Source organism: Pagrus major, chromosome 11 (assembly GCF_040436345.1).
Source record: "Pagrus major chromosome 11, Pma_NU_1.0".
In the NCBI taxonomy this organism is placed as follows: Eukaryota; Metazoa; Chordata; class Actinopteri; order Spariformes; family Sparidae; genus Pagrus; species Pagrus major.
Genome location: NC_133225.1, coordinates 15,006,169 through 15,025,811, shown reverse-complemented (window position 1 = coordinate 15,025,811; position 19,643 = coordinate 15,006,169). Strand labels below are relative to the sequence as shown.

At 40.8% G+C, this 19,643-nt stretch overlaps 1 protein-coding gene and 1 long non-coding RNA gene across 2 annotated transcripts in view; one reads left to right on the top strand and one right to left on the bottom strand.

Moving 5' to 3' along the window:
- LOC141005415 (disintegrin and metalloproteinase domain-containing protein 10) overlaps window positions 1-19,643 on the top strand; it is a 34,402-nt gene that overhangs the window by 8,110 nt on the left and 6,649 nt on the right. The window contains exons 5-11 of the mRNA XM_073477263.1: window positions 893-978; window positions 2,464-2,586; window positions 6,853-6,945; window positions 7,232-7,400; window positions 15,351-15,514; window positions 19,144-19,315; window positions 19,433-19,577. Coding sequence (XP_073333364.1) covers window positions 893-978; window positions 2,464-2,586; window positions 6,853-6,945; window positions 7,232-7,400; window positions 15,351-15,514; window positions 19,144-19,315; window positions 19,433-19,577 — 952 coding nt within the window. The remainder of the gene's footprint in view (window positions 1-892; window positions 979-2,463; window positions 2,587-6,852; window positions 6,946-7,231; window positions 7,401-15,350; window positions 15,515-19,143; window positions 19,316-19,432; window positions 19,578-19,643) is intronic.
- On the bottom strand, window positions 1,134-2,731 carry LOC141005416 (uncharacterized). The gene is made up of 2 exons (XR_012179858.1): window positions 2,437-2,731; window positions 1,134-2,336 (listed from the first exon to the last, which is right to left on the bottom strand). It is a non-coding gene; the product is annotated as an uncharacterized lncRNA (long non-coding RNA).

The following is a 19,643-nucleotide window of genomic DNA, read 5'->3' as shown; positions in this document are numbered from 1 at the left end:
GACTGTTGATGCCATTCTTGTTTTATTTTGGCATTGTTCAAACCAGTAACCAGGGTCACTGGTTTACCTTTCTCCCTGAAAAGGATGGTACTGTTTGGAAAAGTGACATAACATGAAGTTTAGTATCTTAAATCCCAAAAAATAGTAAACCTAGCCTCCAGGAAACAGTCTTTTCTGTGACTGGGTCATAAAGCAATATATGTGACCTCATGTGCCTGTTGAGTGAATCAGATAAGTTACATGACTCAGCATCTTTACAATGTTTCTTGAAAACATTGATTTGCAAGACCATGACAGGAAAACATCAGGAAAGATTAAACATCAGAATTGATATTGACTTGACATGGTCTCCTTTCTGATAATGGCCCTGGATACTCATTCAGGGCCTTTACAGACATGATATTTCCAATTGCTGACATGTTTCAGAGTGTATGTCCAGCTCTGGAGTTCTTGAATCATTCAAAATGTCCTCCCCCGATCATTGCTCCTGGTTAAGCCCATACACAACGCAACAGTTTTACGACAGTCTCTTCAGCACAAACAAATAATTTTTTCAAAGATAGACTGTTACACACGTCATGTGTGGGTTTATTTGTGAGGTCATCTTACACAATGTTCTGCCTGCTCCCACAAATGAGCAGTCATGTTTAATCTCTGTTCAATCAGTTATTATGATTGAAAGTTTTATTTGGGATGCTGGAAGCCTACATGAACATGAGTCATTGGAGGGTAATTAAAAGTTCACCAACTGAGGGAACATGTTCAAGGACGAAATTACACCAATGACAGTGTTTACCTGTGAGTCCACCTTTGTGTGTGTTTGGCCGAAGCAGATGAATCTCTGCTTTTAAACTGTGTGTGTATTTAAATGTGTGTGTTTGTTTTTGTGTAGTCCTGCCGTCCATGAGAACCGGCACTGATGGATTCTGCGGTGCAGAACATCTAAACGTCCTCGCCCAAAGCCTCAGAGCCAATGAGGTAGGACAGTCCAGACATCACCTCAGTGGATAAAACACTAACATACACTCTGTCTCTTTCTTTTTCTGTCCTCACCCTCAAAACTTCCTCTTCTGCAATACCATTTATAGCCAGTTAAAGGAAGAAACAGTCCATAAACCAGTGTGTCTGATTAATCTGTTATAAATGACCTTATTTATGGGCACATTCATTCATTCGGTCACTTTTATTTAGCCTGTTGAGTCATCAAGAGCAAATAACAGGATTCAGTTCCAGCTAGTGTAGTAAAAAGTACACAAAAGTCATGCGGGAGTAAAAGTTGAGATATTGTTACAAAATATTAGTTTTGAAAAATTTAAGGTCGCCCATACAAATAGAGTTAAAGTGTCTGATATTAAAGGTCATATTGATAACATTAAAAAAAATAATAATACATCTAGTTTGTAGAAAGGTGCAGAATAAAAGTATCTTTTGCTTAAACAATTATTGTGATTGTGAATTAATAAATTCAAAGATTGTTTTGGGTCCAAAAATGACGGACACAATATTTTTTTCACTAAGAAAGAGAGAAGTTAATGTATAACATATGCAGATTTACAAGAAGGCCCAAATGATTGAGAATTTGTCATAGACAGTGTTCACAAAGTTGATAAAGTTACTCCTATCTCAGTTCTGGGGAATTCCTCTCCCACTTCATCTCCTTGCTGTTGTTGATTGTAGATGCTTTGGCTGCTTTGACCTATAGTATGTTTGTGTTCAAGTTTACCACAGGCTGTAATGCAAAAAGTTATTTGTTGTTTATAACTATTAGATATAATTTATTCTGGCCACTAGCAGGAAATGGGAATACTTAAGTGGCGTGCAAGTACCTCAAAACTGGACTTGAGTAAATGTACTCATTTCTTCAGGATGCTTTGATGGAAACAGACACTAAGTGTGAGCTACAGAAAACACAGCATGTTGACTTAAGAAAGATGAACTCTGCTTCTTTACAGACTTCAATAATATTTATAGTAGCTGCTTAAGATCAAAATGCACCAGATGACCTTTACTATAAAAAGTGATTAGAAAACCAGGTGCAATGGAAAAAACATCTGCCACATTTATCTAACTAATATCCCCCTTGGGTGCCCCTATTTGTCGTCGACCTTTAACCGAGAAGGTGGTGGTCCCAATGTTCATTCTCAACAATGGATGTCGGTACGTTGATGTGGATCCATTTTTAACAACATGCCTGCCGGTGAAGATCATTTCCACTGTTGGATCATGAGATGGTCTGAACAGATGTTCTCAGTGGAGCCAACCTCCTTGTCCTCTCTCCCACCGGGACATGCGACATCCCAGTTGTAGTTTAGATTAAAATGATGTCATGTTTGGACCTGATACACAAGTCAGGGGGGGTTGATGAGGACAAACTGTTCACTGATTTAGCATCTATGTCATAGTTCAAATTCACATTTACAGTCTGTTCAACTGTACCTCTTCCTTTTGCAATTTCATCCACAGGAGGCACCAGCGAGCCGGTTGAAGAGAACACTGGATGAGTCAAAGACCAGCTGCCTGCTCCACCTCCATGCTGACCACCTCTATTACAAGAGGTTCAAGTCTGTGGAAGCTGTTGTGGGTCAGGTGACTAAACATCATTTATCTTCACTTGATGAGATTTCATATCTGATACACACAAGTTTATTCAACATGATGTCATCTTTAGTTAAGTATCAGTGATTCTGTTTTAGCTTAAGACAGAGCTCACTGAGGTTTGACCTACTTTAAATCACACAAATCAAAGCCTCAAGCCTGAGTGTCACCATCTTCAGAGTGACGCTGCTGATACCTGAGCTGCCTGATGTCTGAGGCCTCAGAGAACACATTGTACGGCAGAGCATTTATAGTGTCATGGAACATCAAGCCAGAGCATCAAAACACAACAGGACTTCCTCCACATTGGCTGGATGAGCACGTTCTGTTTACAAACCTGTGAACCATGAATCCAGTGTCCTAGATATTTGGGTACACGGTGCTGCAATCAAAGACCTGTTGTGCTTCCTGGTCCTAAAATCTTATCTTAAAACAAGGGAAATATGCCAGTAGTGTTCGATTAATTCACTTGTTATGTAAGACATCTAATCGATTTCAAAATGTCACGTCATTTGGCACCAGATCAGTGATCGGTGTTTCAGAGAATCAGTTAAAGGTTGTGAAATACTGACTTTAAATTTGTTTAATGTTTGATTTCCTTTTATGTAACCAATAAGTGCAGCCTGGGCTCTCAGTTTGAGTCTCTTTACAAATGTCCTTGTCAAATTTTTCAGGATTTCTATGTTCATCTCTGATCTCTGAGGAGCATGATTTACACTTTTGTAGTTTTGTAGTTTGTAGTTGTTTTTTTTCTTTAATGATCAACGTCCAATGACTTAAAGCAAATGAGGGGAAAAACATTTGTTTTGGGCTAGGTAGGTATTACTGGCTAAGTATTGGCACTGAGTTATTTAAAAATACTACAACACTGATGAAAAGAAATTTGGACCGCTGCATTAAACAAAAATGAAAACAACCTTCATCTGCAAACAAACCGTGTTTACCCACAATGATTTTACAAAGTGTTCCTGAGCCCATGTAGTAATATCCCGTATTCAATCATGTGTTTGACAAAGTGTTGAACCTTGCCCCATCCTTGCTTGTGAATGACTGAGCATTTCGAGGTTGCCCCTCGATAAGCATATGTTTACAAAAGTTAAAACATTAAATATAGTATTTTTATTTTATTTTTTTTACCGTTTTTGATTGATTATACGTCAGAAAGGATTAGTAAGTTATCACAATCTGTTTTATTTATGTTTTAAACAGTGTCTCAACTTCTACAGAATCGGGGTTGTAGATAAAAAACAAGCTGTTGCTGGCATGAGGCTGAATAAAGGAACACATGCTAGGGCCTGCAATGACGCACACAGCTGTCATGGCATTACGCAGTAGGGAGAGGGTTGAGAAGCTTCCCGCTCTCTGAGAAGATTGTTGCACATTGATTATCATTGACATTTGCCCAAATGAGACTCTGGAGCAGGCACACATGGCAGAACAGGCACCTCGAAGCTCAAGTGTGCACTTTCAGGGTAAATAAATAACTCTACACGTGCCATGCCAAAAACAAGCTACACAATTGCAATAACACAACCTGATTTGAAAACTGAATGACCCCCCTTTTCCATTTAATGCACTCTCTGAACTCTGAGGTGGCTTGCCACGTTTGAGATGTCAAACATGTTTAACCCCTTGTCGTGTGCTCTTGACCTTTGACCTTATTAGCGCAGCAAAATTTCATCAAAAGCACTCCTCCTACACTGAGGAGCCAGAGGGTGAAAAACCACTAGTCTGATTTTCAGAGGAATATTCTTTTCCAGCTCAAGTGAGACTCAAACATTTCAGGCATTTCTGAACTCTGATTTGAGTGATATACTGGGTTAAAAGCCTTGTCTGCTGGAACTCCTGCATTGCCTCAATTATGATTTAAGAGTCTGTCTGGGTTGAAGTGTCTGAACAAAGCCCTTGCCATTGGGGTCAGAGGTCACATGGGATGCTCTGCTAATATTGAGTTTAATAACAGACTGTTCTGGGAATCCAGTGACTCAACTTAAACATAATTACCTTTGTAGCTCACTCTAAATGAAAACCAATAAACAGTGTTTATATGTTTATTATTACGTTCGATATTTGATAGGAAGAGCAAAGATTTTTGATTTTATCTCATTATTTTAGATTCACATTCTCAGTATCTGATCCAGGTTCAGTTTGGAACAAGTTGCACTTTTGTTGGCGTGTTTCCTGTTTCACATCTGAACGTTTTTAATTAAATCTCTTCATGGTCAAAGCAAGGTCAGTCAATGAGTGAGTAAGTCTGTCTTTAGCTGTTATTCCCTCTGGCTGTCCTCCTGTTGTCCGTCCTCTCATCACGTCCTCTTGGATTCTTTCCACCTTAAACATACACACACACTTGTTGCTTTCCTTGGTTCAGTGCCAGACCTTTGTTGAGCCGGGTGAGAAAATACACTGTAAGTGATGCTGTGATGTGATCTTTGAGTGTAAATAGACAAAATGCTGTTGTCAATCACTGCTGACCTGGTTTCAATGTCTCCTTCATCCGAGGTGTCAATATTTACATTTATGGAAACATCCAGCGGGCTCTACTGTATGTGCATCTCCCGCTGCGCAGACTCAGACCTTCACATGTGACTGGTTTGCACGTGCCTCTATGCTGTGGGACCAACGGCGCCACCCACACTGAAAACACCAGACCACACTTTGCAGATTACCTCACATGGTCCAATTATGGTTCATGATCCAAACTTGGTCGAGTTCAGAGAGAGTCAATTGTATTGTTGAAAGGATTAAATACTTAATCTCTTGTGGAATACTGTTTTGTAATTGTTTTCTGCCATTTGGTGTTTTTTCTTTTTGTCTTCTGGAGAAAATCTCTATTGTGGCCCTGAGAGCTCAGTGCACTACAACTTAAGGACGACACCTGGGTCAAAATCAGAACATATAAATGCTGTAGACAATAACATCAAGCTCATGCGGGAAGATGTCAGAGGAGACAGTCTGGCCCTTCTTGGACTGTGAAGACGACAGAAGCCTCAACATTGAGGTGTACAGAAAACCTACACACACAGATCAATACTTGCTGTTCAACTCTCATCACCCACTGGAGCACAAGCTGGGGGTGAAGAAGGAACAGAAGCCCATCAGGGGAGCACTTAAAGCCTGTGGCTACCCAAACTGGACCTTTGTCAAAACCTCTAAAAGATCCAGAGCAGACAGAGAGGAGGAGACGGGAAAACATAAACATCATATCTACCAACAAGCTGTGGCAGAAACGTGTCCATCCTAAGGACAAAACACCCAGGCATAAACAGAGTAATGTAGTTTATGCTGTTCAATGCAGCCAGGACTGCACAGATTTGTACATTGGGGAGACAAAACAACCTCTACACAAAGAAATGGCACAACACAGGAGGGCCAACTTCTCGGGTCAAGACTCTGTTGTCCACTTACATCTGAAGGAGAAAAATAATTCCTTTGAGGACAACAATGTAAAACATCTTGGCCAGAGAAGACAGATAGATTGAAAGAGGAGTAAAGGAATCCATCTATGTCAAACTGGAACGGCCGTCTTTGAACAGAGGAGGTGGCCTACGACTGAGTTCCCTCCCAGGCAGCTTAATGGATGATGAGAGGTGAAACGTCTTCAAGAAACAGAAACAAGTCCAGCTGCCTACGATACAGCACCTAGAATTACCATGACCTGGATGACTGAGAACCTTCATCAACACTACAACTTAAGAAAACACATTTTCACCAATTTGACAATGTATATGCAGCATCAAAAACGTGCTGCATTTACAGAAATACAACCAAATACACAAAATGCAACCTTCAAGCGAAAAAAAAGAAATGAGAGCCAATGAAATTATCTCTATGGTGACTGTAAGGTCATTTCCTAATGAACCTGAGCTGCCTTGGTGATGATGCTCAAAGTTGCTAAGCATACACATCATAAACTATCATTATCACAAACCTCTTGTCAAATACAGAAATAAGTTCAATAAGCCATTGCACCGCTCATGCATCAGGGCATCTTCATCAGCTTTTAGTGTCCTCTGGAAAGTTCCACTTGTAGCGTTTCTGTTTTTGGTTGTGTTTTCAGTTTCGGCAGTTTGCTTTGTTATGCTGTATATGTGTTGTCAAGTGGGAGATGTTATGTTCTTCATTTGTTTGTGTGTTTTGTCTAGTTGCATGTGTCGAGTTCTCATGGCCAGCTTAACCTCAACCACCCAGCACCTGCTCTGAAAGATAAAAAACGGGAGATGTTATTGAGTGTTTTCTCACGTATGTTTTTCTCAGGTTTCCAACTACATGCGAGCTGTGAACGACGTCTTCGACAAGGTGGACTTTGATGGAATAAAACTGATCAACTTCAAAGTGAAATCCCTCAGGGTATGGTCCAATCTACAATGACACGATTGTCCCACAGCAACATACTGCAGATGCAGGTTTATGATAACTCTACACAAACAGTAATCTTGGCTGTGACACATCTAATTTAAGTAAACAAACATGTCATGACTTACTTTGATTGAGATAATTGGGTTAATTGAGTAGGTGGTGTTTATGTTTATGTCTTCTTGTACCCGTGAGAGTCAAACAGGGGCAGACTCTCGTCCTCAAAATGACTTCTATACAGATATTTAATTCAACATTTTGTCTGCTCGTCTCCTTCCAGGTGATGACTGAGGAGGATAAAAACGATCCTCTGTATCCTCTGTACATTGGGCCGGAGAAACTGTTGAGTCTGTACTCTGAGAACAACTGGGGCAACTTCTGTCTGTCCTATCTGCTTACTAACAGAGACTACAGCGGTGTCCTGGGGCTCGCCTGGGAGGGCAAGGCTGGTGAGTCGTGACACAAGTGTGACAGGTTTTCAGATATTTCCTTGCTTAAATATGCAAATAGGCATCAATCTAGGGGCCCATCTGCTATTGTTTGAAGACAATTTAGCTCTGAGGTGATGTCAAAGGTTTCAGGGCTTCTGGTAAAGCCAGCTGATATACGGATAACGGGTATTGTGTGATTATAATCTCCACCAAGAAGGTCGTGTTTTCAGTGGTGTCTGTTTGTTGGTTGGTGGGTTTGTCAGCAGGATTACACAACAACTACCAAAAGTCTCCTTGAAAAGAAATCGAGCATATTTAGATGGCTGGTATCAAGGACTGAATACAATTTAATGCAGGTAAAGGGGACTGTTGAACCTTGGCGGAGGTATGCACTCTACTGAGTGGAATTCTACTTCAATACTTGGACTACAAACTGAAACCAAAACTCTTTCGATACCAAAATCTTGACTCTTAAATACAGATTCTGCATTCATAAGCAGAGAGATGTTCATAGAGAATGAATATGCATTAATTTGCATACATTTCCAGAACTAACTCTCTGAACTAAAATTAACACCTAAACGTGTATTTTTGTGAGCAAAAGAGCCTAAAATCTCAAATTGACCAGTGCATGAAGAACAATGTTTTTGCCCATCGTGTCTCCCCTCAACCTAAACTTAACTTGAACCCAACTTTTGTCAAAATAACCTACCTCACCTTAAAATATTTCAACTATAACTAACTACCAGAAAGGCATGGTGGAATTTCACTGTAATTTAATGAAAATAGAGCGTTGTTTAAATAATGATGCCATTACTTTTGGATGATACGACAGAGCTCGTGGACAATTAGAATAAATCGTCTGGATAAATGTCTCTACAAATAAAAGCAAAAAAAGAAAGTTGAAAGTTGAAAGTTTGTTTTGAAAACATGTGGCAGACTGACAGAAACATGAAACAGATATGAGTCTTTCTGTGTTGAAAAATATGAGACTTGGAAAGTGAAATAATGTTTTCCTGCTCAGCCTCTCGCTGTGAATCTCTGCATGAATCTCTGTTGATCCATTAAAGCGCAGCTCCTTCTTTGGCTCCCAGGACTCTCTGGCCTTCACATGATACAAGCTTGCCAGAGGCCACGTTCAACACTCCTACACGCACTCACAGTTTCCAGATCAGTGTGAATTATTTGGCCCATGACGAACATTACTTGTGTAGAATCAGCTTGAATCCAACTGCGATGTCACGGGCGATAGAAAAAACTGTTTCTGAGTAAAAGAAGCAAATATTTACAGAGAAAAGTAGAAGTTGAGCGTAAAGCAGGTGTTAAAACTGGTGCAAAGGCATACTAGCTGTCTAGTTCATTAGTCGGGTCAGTAACGTTGCAAAAAAAGAGTCCAAACTGCAGGAAGAACACATGTTAGCCTCCTTCGGTTTTCTTGGATCAAATGATGTTGTGGCACACAGAGCTGCAGGGATAAACAGCTCCAATCCCAGGCCTGTTATTCAAGCAGTGTTTTGGTTTGAGAGACCAAAAACAAAACGTGTGCAGACTCCTCAATTAACTTCCTGCTGATTAGCATGTAGAGCCTTTCCCTCTGCTGCTAGGGTGAAACCATTAGGATGTGTCATTGGAGGACAACATGATGGACATGGACCGTCATAATAAGAAAACACATATAAATATTTTTAAAAAGAGCAAATAAATCACACTGTTTTGCTTTGTTTTGTCTTTAGAATAATTTAATTTGCATAACGCTCTTATGAACTCACTTCTTCATTTTTCTAAAATGTACCTGGATTACAATTTAGTGACAGTAGGTATTAATAATGATAGTAATTTACCTTATTTATATAGTACCTTTCAAACTGGGTGTGTAGTTCAAAGTGTTTTAAGTGAAGAAACAAGAAAATAATAAAAACAGGCAAACCAAAACAAGCCTAAAAAGTGCAGGATACAACCAATCAATCAAATGACAAATAACAAATAACAAGTACAGTTATGCTAAGAGCAATTAAATATGTAAAAAGATATAAAACAAAGGAAGAATGACAGGCAAATTGTATTATTTGTGTGATAGTTTCTGTTTAAAAAAAAAACAAAAAACAGTGGAAGATCTAAGAGGCCGTGAAGGATTAGTATAAAACGAGAGTTGGTAATGGTAAAGTCCCAGGCCAATAGGAGCCTTGTAAGCGGGTGACAGGACTTTAAAATCAACCCTTGTTATGATCTTTTACTGATAGCTGAGCTGAAATGATGCTCAGAATCTGCTTTAGGATTAAAACATTTTGAAGAATAAGTTTTAAAAAAGTTACAAACTTCCATGAAACGTTTGGCTCATATTGTCCATTGACCTAAATACACAAATGTACTCCTTCCTAACGTCAGCCACGTCTCTCCGGTCCCGCGACAGACTCTGTGTGTGTGTTGTTGTTGTTGTGTTGGGGGAAGTCGGACACGTATGTCGGGATTGTTGACGTGGGGGGTTTGTCCTGCTTTACATTGTCTCATACGCAGCTTTTGATTGGCTAAACTGAGGGGCGTGAGAGCAGACCACCACAATGACATGTGATTATGGAGCAATGAACCTTTGACACTTACACATAGATAGGACACACCCACAACTCCCAGACGTCTCAGTGAGGATTGGTGACTGCATTCCACAGCACGATTGCCATGGTGACATCTCACGTGAGGAACACACACACACACATTGTGGATTGAGTGACATTGTTGTGACTTTTCGGTCTCATGTGATCGCCCTGAATGAGCCGACTATTAAACGTGGATAATGTTTGACCTCCAGAAACAGATACGCTCACGCTGAGTATCTCCCAGTTTAACCTACTTCCACCAGTTTATTACTGGTCTTGGGTAATAGAAGGTCTTAACCCATTCAACCTTAAACCCAAAGACCCCAATGCCACTAAAGCTACAGAAGACACACACATTTGCTCACACACAGCCCCCATCAATCACTCGGAGCCCCTCCTCTAACCCCTCCGAGTTATGCGTTCATACGTCGGTGGAGGACGGGGGGGTTGGGGGCTCAAAGGCTTGTGCCACCAGTAAGCTTTCTCACCAGTAAAATTCCTTCTTCTCCTGAAGGCTGATCGAGGAACAGATAGTAATTTTCCACATTCTAAATTTGGTGTTGTTTTTTTGTTAGTTTGCTGACTGCAGTGTGATAGTGCCATTGTCTTTTTTGGGGAATAAAAATAATGGTGTTACCATAAATAAATATCCTGGATGTGTTGATTATTATATTTTTTTTAAAGTATATTTTTGGCCTTTATATAGCTTTATTGATAGAACAGCTGAAGACATGACAGGAAACAGGATGAGAGAGAGGGGAAGCGACACGCAGCAAAGAGCCCCAGGCCGGGACTCGAACCCGGGGCCGCTGTAGTGAGGACAAAGCCTCTGTACATGGGATGCCAGCTGTACCAACTGAGTTAAATGGCACCCGGATGTGTTGATTTTTAATCAGCCTTTCACCTTTCATTGTTCTGCCCATGGGTTTCTACTGCTCTGTCTTTTACTGACCGCTAGCTCGATGGGAAGTTACATGTAGGTTAAAGATGTTTGGATAGATTAGAGTTCATTCTTTTTGGTGATTAACGTTGATTTAAAAAAAGAAGTGCCGAGCAAGCAAAAGTAGTCCATAGGTTTATAGTGGCAACGGACAACTTTTCCCCCTTGCAGGTGGGCAAGTGGTATTATTGTTGGTGCTGCTGTTGGCAAAAACAACTGGATCATTTCCGTTTTCCTCATTGTTGCAAATAACACCAACGCAGAAAATAACATGAGTTTATACAATGATTCGATCTATAACACAAATGGATCACCATGTAACTTTCCTTCTCCCAGGTGACCTTTTCCCTGCTGGCATTTGTTAATTTGTAACATTAACATTTACCTCAAAATGATATGTTGAAGCAAGAAAACTTGTCAATTGTTTAAATTGAGGAAAAGTAATTCCTTTAACAAATGTGTAGTACTCCATCAGATTAGCATTTCACTTGTGTAATGCTGTCAGACTCAAAACAGACGATATTTTTTAAAATAGGTTCAAATTGGTGGACTACCCACAAATTCTTTTCCATTGTCAAAACCTGTCTCCTGCATCACACTTAATATAAACCATCCGCTTTAGTCAGAGATTCTGGTGTGTTATCAGAATCAGAAATACTTTATTGATCCCCGAGGGGAAAATGTTATGCTAGCAGCAGCTAATGTAGCCTCTAGCTGCTAGCCTCAAGCGGAGAGGGAGGACAAACTATAGAGGTCTGGTTAAACTCACTTCTTCCCACCTTCACACACCCAGATTATTTCCAAACTCTTCAGACCCACTCAAGTGACGTCACGCTGCTCCCTCTGGACCGACTATTGGCTTCACGCAACTTTTTCCACACATGCAGTGTATGTCTTCCCGAGACCTGTCAGTCTTTAATGTGTAAAATCGGTGAGGTTCCCCGTTAAGGTCGTGGGGAGGCTGGACTGGTTTCCAGGGCAGGTCACCACTGACAGGCGGCAGACATTATTGTAGAGTGCAAGTTTGCATGATTCAGATTCTCCGACTGAAGCAGCACGATTATAACATGTTTGATTTTTACGAGTAGAATCTGGATTGTTCTGTAGATGATCATGTAATTAGAGTTGTCTAAATGTGATATCTTCTAAAATGTAATAAAAACTGCAGTCCAGACAGAAACAATGTTGGCAGCTGAAGTTTCTGTCATATCACGTTCACACTACATGTTTGTGACCTGACTGTCGTATCAGGAGCTGGAGGGGATGTTACAGGCAAGAAGGCCGTGACCCCAGTTTGAGAGTGTGCTTCAGTGTTTTTAAGTGTGACATCACTGGATCTTTTAAAGGAGACCGTGGGACGATTTCCAGCTGTGCTTGTGGCAACAAAAAACACATATTTTTGATGGGAGGTTTGGGACGTATCCAGTCTTGTTTGTGGTGACCAAATCAGGTACATGATCTTTACCAACCCTAACATTTCAACAATAGGTATCACATTCAGATTACATGAATATGAAGTGACTTTCATGTCAGGGGAAGAAGGGGATGGTGGTAGCATGACACATCGGCAAAACAGCTGCCAAATGAAAGAACACTGTTTGAAATACCGTTATTTTGCATTTGTCAATGAAAAAACACTGGATATTTTTTATGAGATGTCGAGACATTTTCCAGCTGAAATATTAACTTTTCCTAACCTTAACCAAGTGGGTTTTGTGCCTAAATCTAATCAGACCATAAGGACAGCGTTGTCACAAGATAACATTGAAGATGTTACCTCAAGAATGTTGCAACATACAAACAGATTTTCTAAATTGGCCGAGTAGCACTTTGAACTTCCAGACAGAATTTTTTGTCATGAATCCAATGAACTCGCCGACACCAAAAACAAGTGCCAGGATGAATATGAAATGTGATACATTCCAGACCGTCCTTTGTTTTCATCAACAAAAAAGATCAAATTGATCTCAGAACACGGTGAATAAATCCTGTTCACATTTGCAACGTGAAGGTCGTTGAACTCTGGAGACAAAGGGAGCAGTGATGCAAAGTCACCCGATGTAGTTACGTTACTTTTGGTTGACTTCCAGAGTACAGCCACTGTAGTTTTCGGAGAACTTTGGTCGTCGTTCTGAGAATCGCTCCCTGTGTCTGTTTTTGTTGTTAGAGGTATTACTGGGAGACTGGGACTCCCCCCCACATATTTATCTCAGGAAGGACTTCCCCTTTACTATTGTTTTTCGTTCATAATAAACTGTGTGAAAGAGTGTGTGCTTGTGTGTGTGTGTACCTTCACGTTTTGACTGTGATCTCAATCAATACTCTACTCTATTTGTCTTGAAGCAAGTGTTACTGTGTATGTTACTACTTGTGCGTGTGTGTGTCAGTGTGTGTTTCCTCCTTATAGTGAGTGTGTGCATTAAGTGATCCGGAGGACTGTTTGTTTCTCCCGACTGTGTTTGTCCAGCGAGCTAATAATAGGACTCTTTCATTACGGGCTCCTTTCTGTGGCGAAGACGAGGAGGAGGAAGGGACTCATACGCAGCCCCCTTTCTCTGCTCGCGATGCCAAAAACCACAGTGCAGGCCTCCAAAGTAAGCTCTTTCTAGGAAACACAGATCCTTGAATAGCCCACTGGGGGGGCCATTTTAGGTCAAAAGCAAGGAATGTTGGAGAAATGCATCCAGAATTCTTGATTAACATAGCTGGGGGGAGTCTGTGTGTGGATAAGGAAGAGCTGTCTTTTTACTTTTAGCAGTGAAGAGAACAAGTCCTGACACTTTCCTTCAGGTTTTCATCTAAAAATATCAATGCGCCTCCCCATTTCTGGCAAAAGATCCGGTTACGGGCAGCCTACTCCACCTGGCATATGATGGTGGTGTAACCGTCTTGCCTTTGCTCCTGACAGTGAACTCATTGTTTCTACAACAGCGGAGATAGGGGGCACTTGTGTTTTTGTTTTTCGACCTCTAACTGTCCCTCACCGTTCCTGGACGTCACACATACGCCCACTTTGCAACAAAAACATGCTGGCGGTAGAATCCAGATGCCCGCTACTGGTTCCCACAGTCCTCAATGACACCAAGTGAACTTAGAATTCCCTGAAACAGACGTTCCCCTCACAAGCCAGACCCCTCAAAACGGTAGCGCTGCTGACCACATTGTGTAACAGGTGTTACATAAAAGTCACGTGTGCGCGCAAGAAGAGCTGAGACCTCCAACCTGAGGCACATATGGGCAGAAATGGCGGGAACCAATGAAGAGAGAGGATGGGCATGTATGGAAGTATGGAAATGACTCACATAGTAGCTGACTGAAAGACTTGGTGGTGGTTGTAAGTGCTGAGAAAATGATGATGGATGAGGAAGAGTATGAATGTAGTAGATTTAGATTTAGATTAGAGGTACAGGTGGTTAGCATCTTCAAAGCTTCAATATTTAGTTAATTTTCTGCCCATGTGTTCTGCACAATAAGAAGGATTGTCCCTGTTCAACCAAGTGTAAGATGTCACAGATTTAAGAGATGGTCTTGTTGAACTACCTGAAGTCGTATCACAGGTTTGACCAATCAGTCGGGTTTTCTGTAAACTAGTCCTCCTACTGGCCACCTGAAAGATGATGTCACAACCCTGCCGTGCATCCATGTGAACGTCTACAGCTGTTTGTAATTGTGGGAATGGCCTTTGGGGATGGAATTACGTAAACACATAGACAGTGGGGACCATTGGAGGCCAAATGGATTTGCAGGCTTTGATGTTAAACTATAGGAGCTCAGCATGTCTGTTGGTCTGTCTGCCTCCCCGACCCTCTGGGGCCTCAGAGGTCGATAACGCTTCAGTAGCAGAACATTGTTGGTTTAAGGTATTTCCAGTAGCACAAGGTCAGTTATGCAACCATACTGTACTGCGAAGTGACAGGCAGGTATGGTTTCACGAAGTCTGCAACTTCTTTCTGTTCTGAGCGTGTTGAATCTGCAGAATCATCATAGTTATCGCAGTGAGCTTTCAGGAGCTGTCAACTTTATCAAAACCTATATTTCTACCCCTTTCTTGAAAAGCAATACTACAATTAGCACCATTGTAGATTAATAAAAGAAAAATGACAGAGCCGAGAGAGGGAGGTAACATTGAAAAAGAAAACTCCGAGGCAAAGGTCACAGATTTCTCTGAAGAGAACTTTGATATTCTCTGAGAATAAAGTGGGAAATTTACAATAAAAAACAAAAACAAATCAGGGAATATTACCCACCCGTGGCTCTGTAATTTTTTTTTTTACTTCAATGGGTCTTGCAGTGTAAAAATATAAACCACATATTCTGTAAAATACACAATCTCCGCTTTTTATCATATAATATTTACATTCTTTTACTTTATATGACCTCAGTGGAGTCCAAACCCACAGCCTCCTTCTTTATCCCCCTCTTCTATCTGTACTTCAGGTAACTGGGGAGGAATATGTTCTCAGCAGACGACCCTTCGTAACGGCGGGAGCTCCACGCTGAACACAGGTCTGGTCACTATTCAGAACTACGGAGAGTTCCTGCCTCCTCGACACGTCCAGCTGACCTTCGCCCACGAGCTCGGACACAGCCTGGGATCACCGGTCAGTCACCATCACACAGAGTCTACAAAATACAAACAACTGTTTGATGAAGAGGAGGGTCCCACAATTTATCACATGAAATTCCCCTCATAGTGTAAAATTTAAGGATAATACCAATAATATCAGATTTTAAACTGTCTTGATTTAATATTAAAGTGTGTATTCAACTCCTTTGACCCTACATCTACACTTTCAGCTTCATAGAGTTTGAATATGACACATTGTAATGTTGATGTCATGTACAGACAAATCCTGGAGCCGCTCCTCCTTCAGTGGATAATGGAAAAACTCCAGGACACCATAACGGCAAATGACCACTCGTTGCGCCCTACATTCATATAATGTAGGATGCAGTATTTCAAACAGTACATCAACAACAAGTAAAAACCTGGTGACATCAGGAATTCAAGATCAGATACTCAGATATGAAGTTTAGGGAAACAAATGGAGACACTGCAGATACATAGCTGACCAAAGTCATTGAAATTACACAATGTAGTCTGTTTTAGGGTGGATTTTCCCGTTAAATTTCTGTGTATAAATAGTAGTTTATAGAAATATCACCAGTAATGTAATAGCATAGGTAACAAAGACAACCTAGTGGATGTTTTCGGTGCTACAAACAAGTTTATCTTCCATGGCTGGATATTCACAGGTGTCATTAATAACATTATCTGGTATTGTGAAAAACGTGTTGACACAAACTGAATGAAGCCATTGTTAATGTTATTTCAGTTACACCTGTGATTGTCTTCCATTACATGTTAAAATGTCTGCTGTAAGGTCTGATAAAATGACCCCTCCCAAAAAACAGTTCACACACAGCTCAGTGTAGTGTTTCAGATGTCTGGTAACCTCTCTCTCTCTCTCTGAACCCCTTCTGGTGCCTCAGTCACCGAACATGAGACACTGTGGTCCTGAATGATAATTCAACATGATGAATCTCTGCTATTCAAAATTCAGACTTACTTCACTTCACATGGTCCCACAAAGCACGCATGGCTGTTTGCACTGCACCAGAACAAATTGTCTGTGAATGATTCACTTATGTGGGCATTACAGACCTTGGCCTTTATTGACCGGCTGGTTTTATAGACATCCTTGGCTCAGGCTCACTGGATAATCTGAAAAAAAGAGAACAGGAGGATCTCTGATTTCCCTCTCACTTTCTCATCACTGTTGTTCTTTGTTTATTTAAATACTTAAGTACATTATTGAGGTACTTGTACTCCACTTGAGTACTTCCTTTTTATAATACTTTAAACTCCACTTTTGCATTTGCTGCTGTATATAAAGAAGTTAAAAGTAGCTCCACCTTGAGCAGCTACGCCATAAAATGCTTTAACACATTTAAGCACATGTATTTTTACATCATGGTATTAGTACTTTTACATAAGTAAGTACTTCTTCCGCAGTCATCCAGCCCCACCATAACACCACACAGCTTGTGTATACACAAAAATGCATGCACGTCTCTGTGTGTGTGACGGCTGCGAACACCTGCGACCTTTCTCCCACTGCCCAAAATGCCAGCAGTCCATTTTCACCCTGCCCTCTGTTATTCACACTTCCATAGACCAAAGACTCCTCAGGCATTCCTGAGCACATTAGTTCTGCCATGTCAGACCATGCAGGCTTTCGATAAATTAAACCACCATAAGTTGACGTGTTCTCCTGGCTCCTATGACAAGCATGTCTCATTGTTTCCAGGCCGGACAGGCTGGAAGAAGCACATGAAGAGATCTCATGCTTCACCTGAGAGTTGCGCTGTGATTCAAAGTGAGGTCTGGCTAAAAAACTGCTTTAACCTTTGGCCGACTTCCCGTTTAACCATCCATGGAGGGCGAAGATATCGTGTCCTCCCTGTCACCCCTTGAATTTACGCCTATGCATCCATGCATGCAGTGACCTTCAGAGCTGTGTGCTTTTGATCAGTTTGCGTTCAAATTTAATAAATGCCATGCCATGACTTGACACATTGTGTATAAGTGCACATATAATCTTGATATTATGGCAGCAACTAACATTTATCTTTGACTGAATTAATTGTTTTGACTATAAAATGTCAGAAAACAGTGAAAATTGTCAACTATAATTTCCAAAAGCTCGACGTGACACCTTCAAATGTCCGACCTACAGTCCATAACCCTGAGATATTTAGTTTACTATCTAAATAAAAGCAGCACATTTGCATATCAGAGTAGCTGGAACCATATAACGTAGTATAGTAATAGTAATTACAAATCCTAACATCACATTGGCAGAAGACTGAATTTTCCCCTGGGACAGAAAAAACTTTATAGTCCCAACATTCATTAATCATTTTTCTTAATGGGTTGTTTATCTCAAAACTGCATCAAGGTCATGTCTGTGATAGCAGCGTCTGTAAAACCACTGCAGGTGTTCAAGAGGTAAACAGGAAGAGCAGGAAATCCAGAGTGCATGTTCTTGATTTTCTTACCCCTTTGCACTGTTGTGACTGCAGCAACAGATGTACAGTAGGGCTGCTTCTAATGATTATTTTTATAGTCAATTAAGATGTTGATTGGTCTATAAAATGTCATAAAATGGTGAAAAATGTTCATCGACGTATCTCAAAGCCCAAGGTGACGTCCTCACATGTCTTGTTTTGTCCACAACCTAAAGATAACCAGTGAGGAGGAAATAAACCAGAAAATATTCACATTTAAGAAGCTGGAATCAGAAAATGTTGACTGTTTTTTGATTAAAACAAACAAATTAATCTCTTATCAAAATAATTGGTGATAAATATTTTTTTTTTTTACAATTAATCCAATAATTGTTGCAGCTCTAGTGCACAGTGTGGTGTTCAGTGGAACTTGAAGTTGAAAGTCTGCATACTTTTGAGATGAGATCCCACAAAATGGCTGAGAACCAGACATTATATTGGCTTTTTAAGATGTTGCTCAAAATAGATAACGTGGTGACAATAAACAAAACAAAAACAAAACAAACTGCACCAGCAACTGCTGTCACATGTAGTTCTGCAGATACTGACAGAGTGAAGACTATAAATTCACACTCGTTATATCCGTCAAATTAACGAAGAACAGATGCCGAAATATCCACATCAAAACATGTTCCCTCCACGTGTCCACGTCAATTTCAAGTCTACCCCTCAGTCTCTTTATTCACCAGTGAGTTGACATCCAGAGAGTTCCTGATAATGTTTCACAAATACATCCTCCGACCAGAGCACGAAGAGCTCTCTGTTCTGTCCTCGCTGTCCCGCATGTGGAACGCGACATTCCTCTGCAGCTTCAGGGCCATCAGATTCCAGGGAAGTCTTTAGACTGCAGAAAGAAAACATTTTTTAGATAAGTTTAAACGTCACAGAAAGACTGGCTTTTGCCCGTTCAGAAGGAGTCTGTAAAATAACTGATGTTACAGGCACTTTCCAATAAAGGGACTTAATCGTCCCACCGTGACTAGGATGGAAACAAATGGTTTCAGCTTAGTTGGATCATTTCTTTCCCCCTGCAGACATCATTGAGTGGAAATGTCTAAATAAATGCTTATTCCATGTGTTCACAGCGTGAAGAAACATAACTTATGCAGAGAAACGCATCATTTAAAAGATTATTTCTGGTATTTTGTCTGTGTTCCAGCACGATGAGGGCTCAAACTGCGGGAACCTTGGGTCGACGAGTGGTAAAGGCAGGTACCTGATGTTCCCTCACGCCACGGACGAGGTGCGCGAAAACAACGATAAGTTCTCGCCCTGCAGCATCGAACACATCAGCAAGATCCTGAAGCTTAAGAAGGACGACTGCTTTGTGGGTGAGAAAAGACAGTTCAAATGGAGCAGAGTCGAGGCCAAATGTTTGCAGTCACTGTAAATAATTATACTTTGTCCTGATGTGTGTGTTTATCTGTGTGTCTGCTCTTTTTGGCCAGTCAGCGATCAGCCCATCTGTGGAAACCAGATTGTGGAGGAAGGTGAGGAGTGTGATGTGGGTCAAAACGATGCAGACCTCTGCTGCTTCAGTGCCAAGCAGCCTGTTGGAGTCCAGTGTCGCCTCAAGCCGGGTAAAGTCTGCAGGTACTTGTTCTGACATTTACAGTATATTTGCATTTTTAATTACAGCAGCAAGCACACCACATTCAC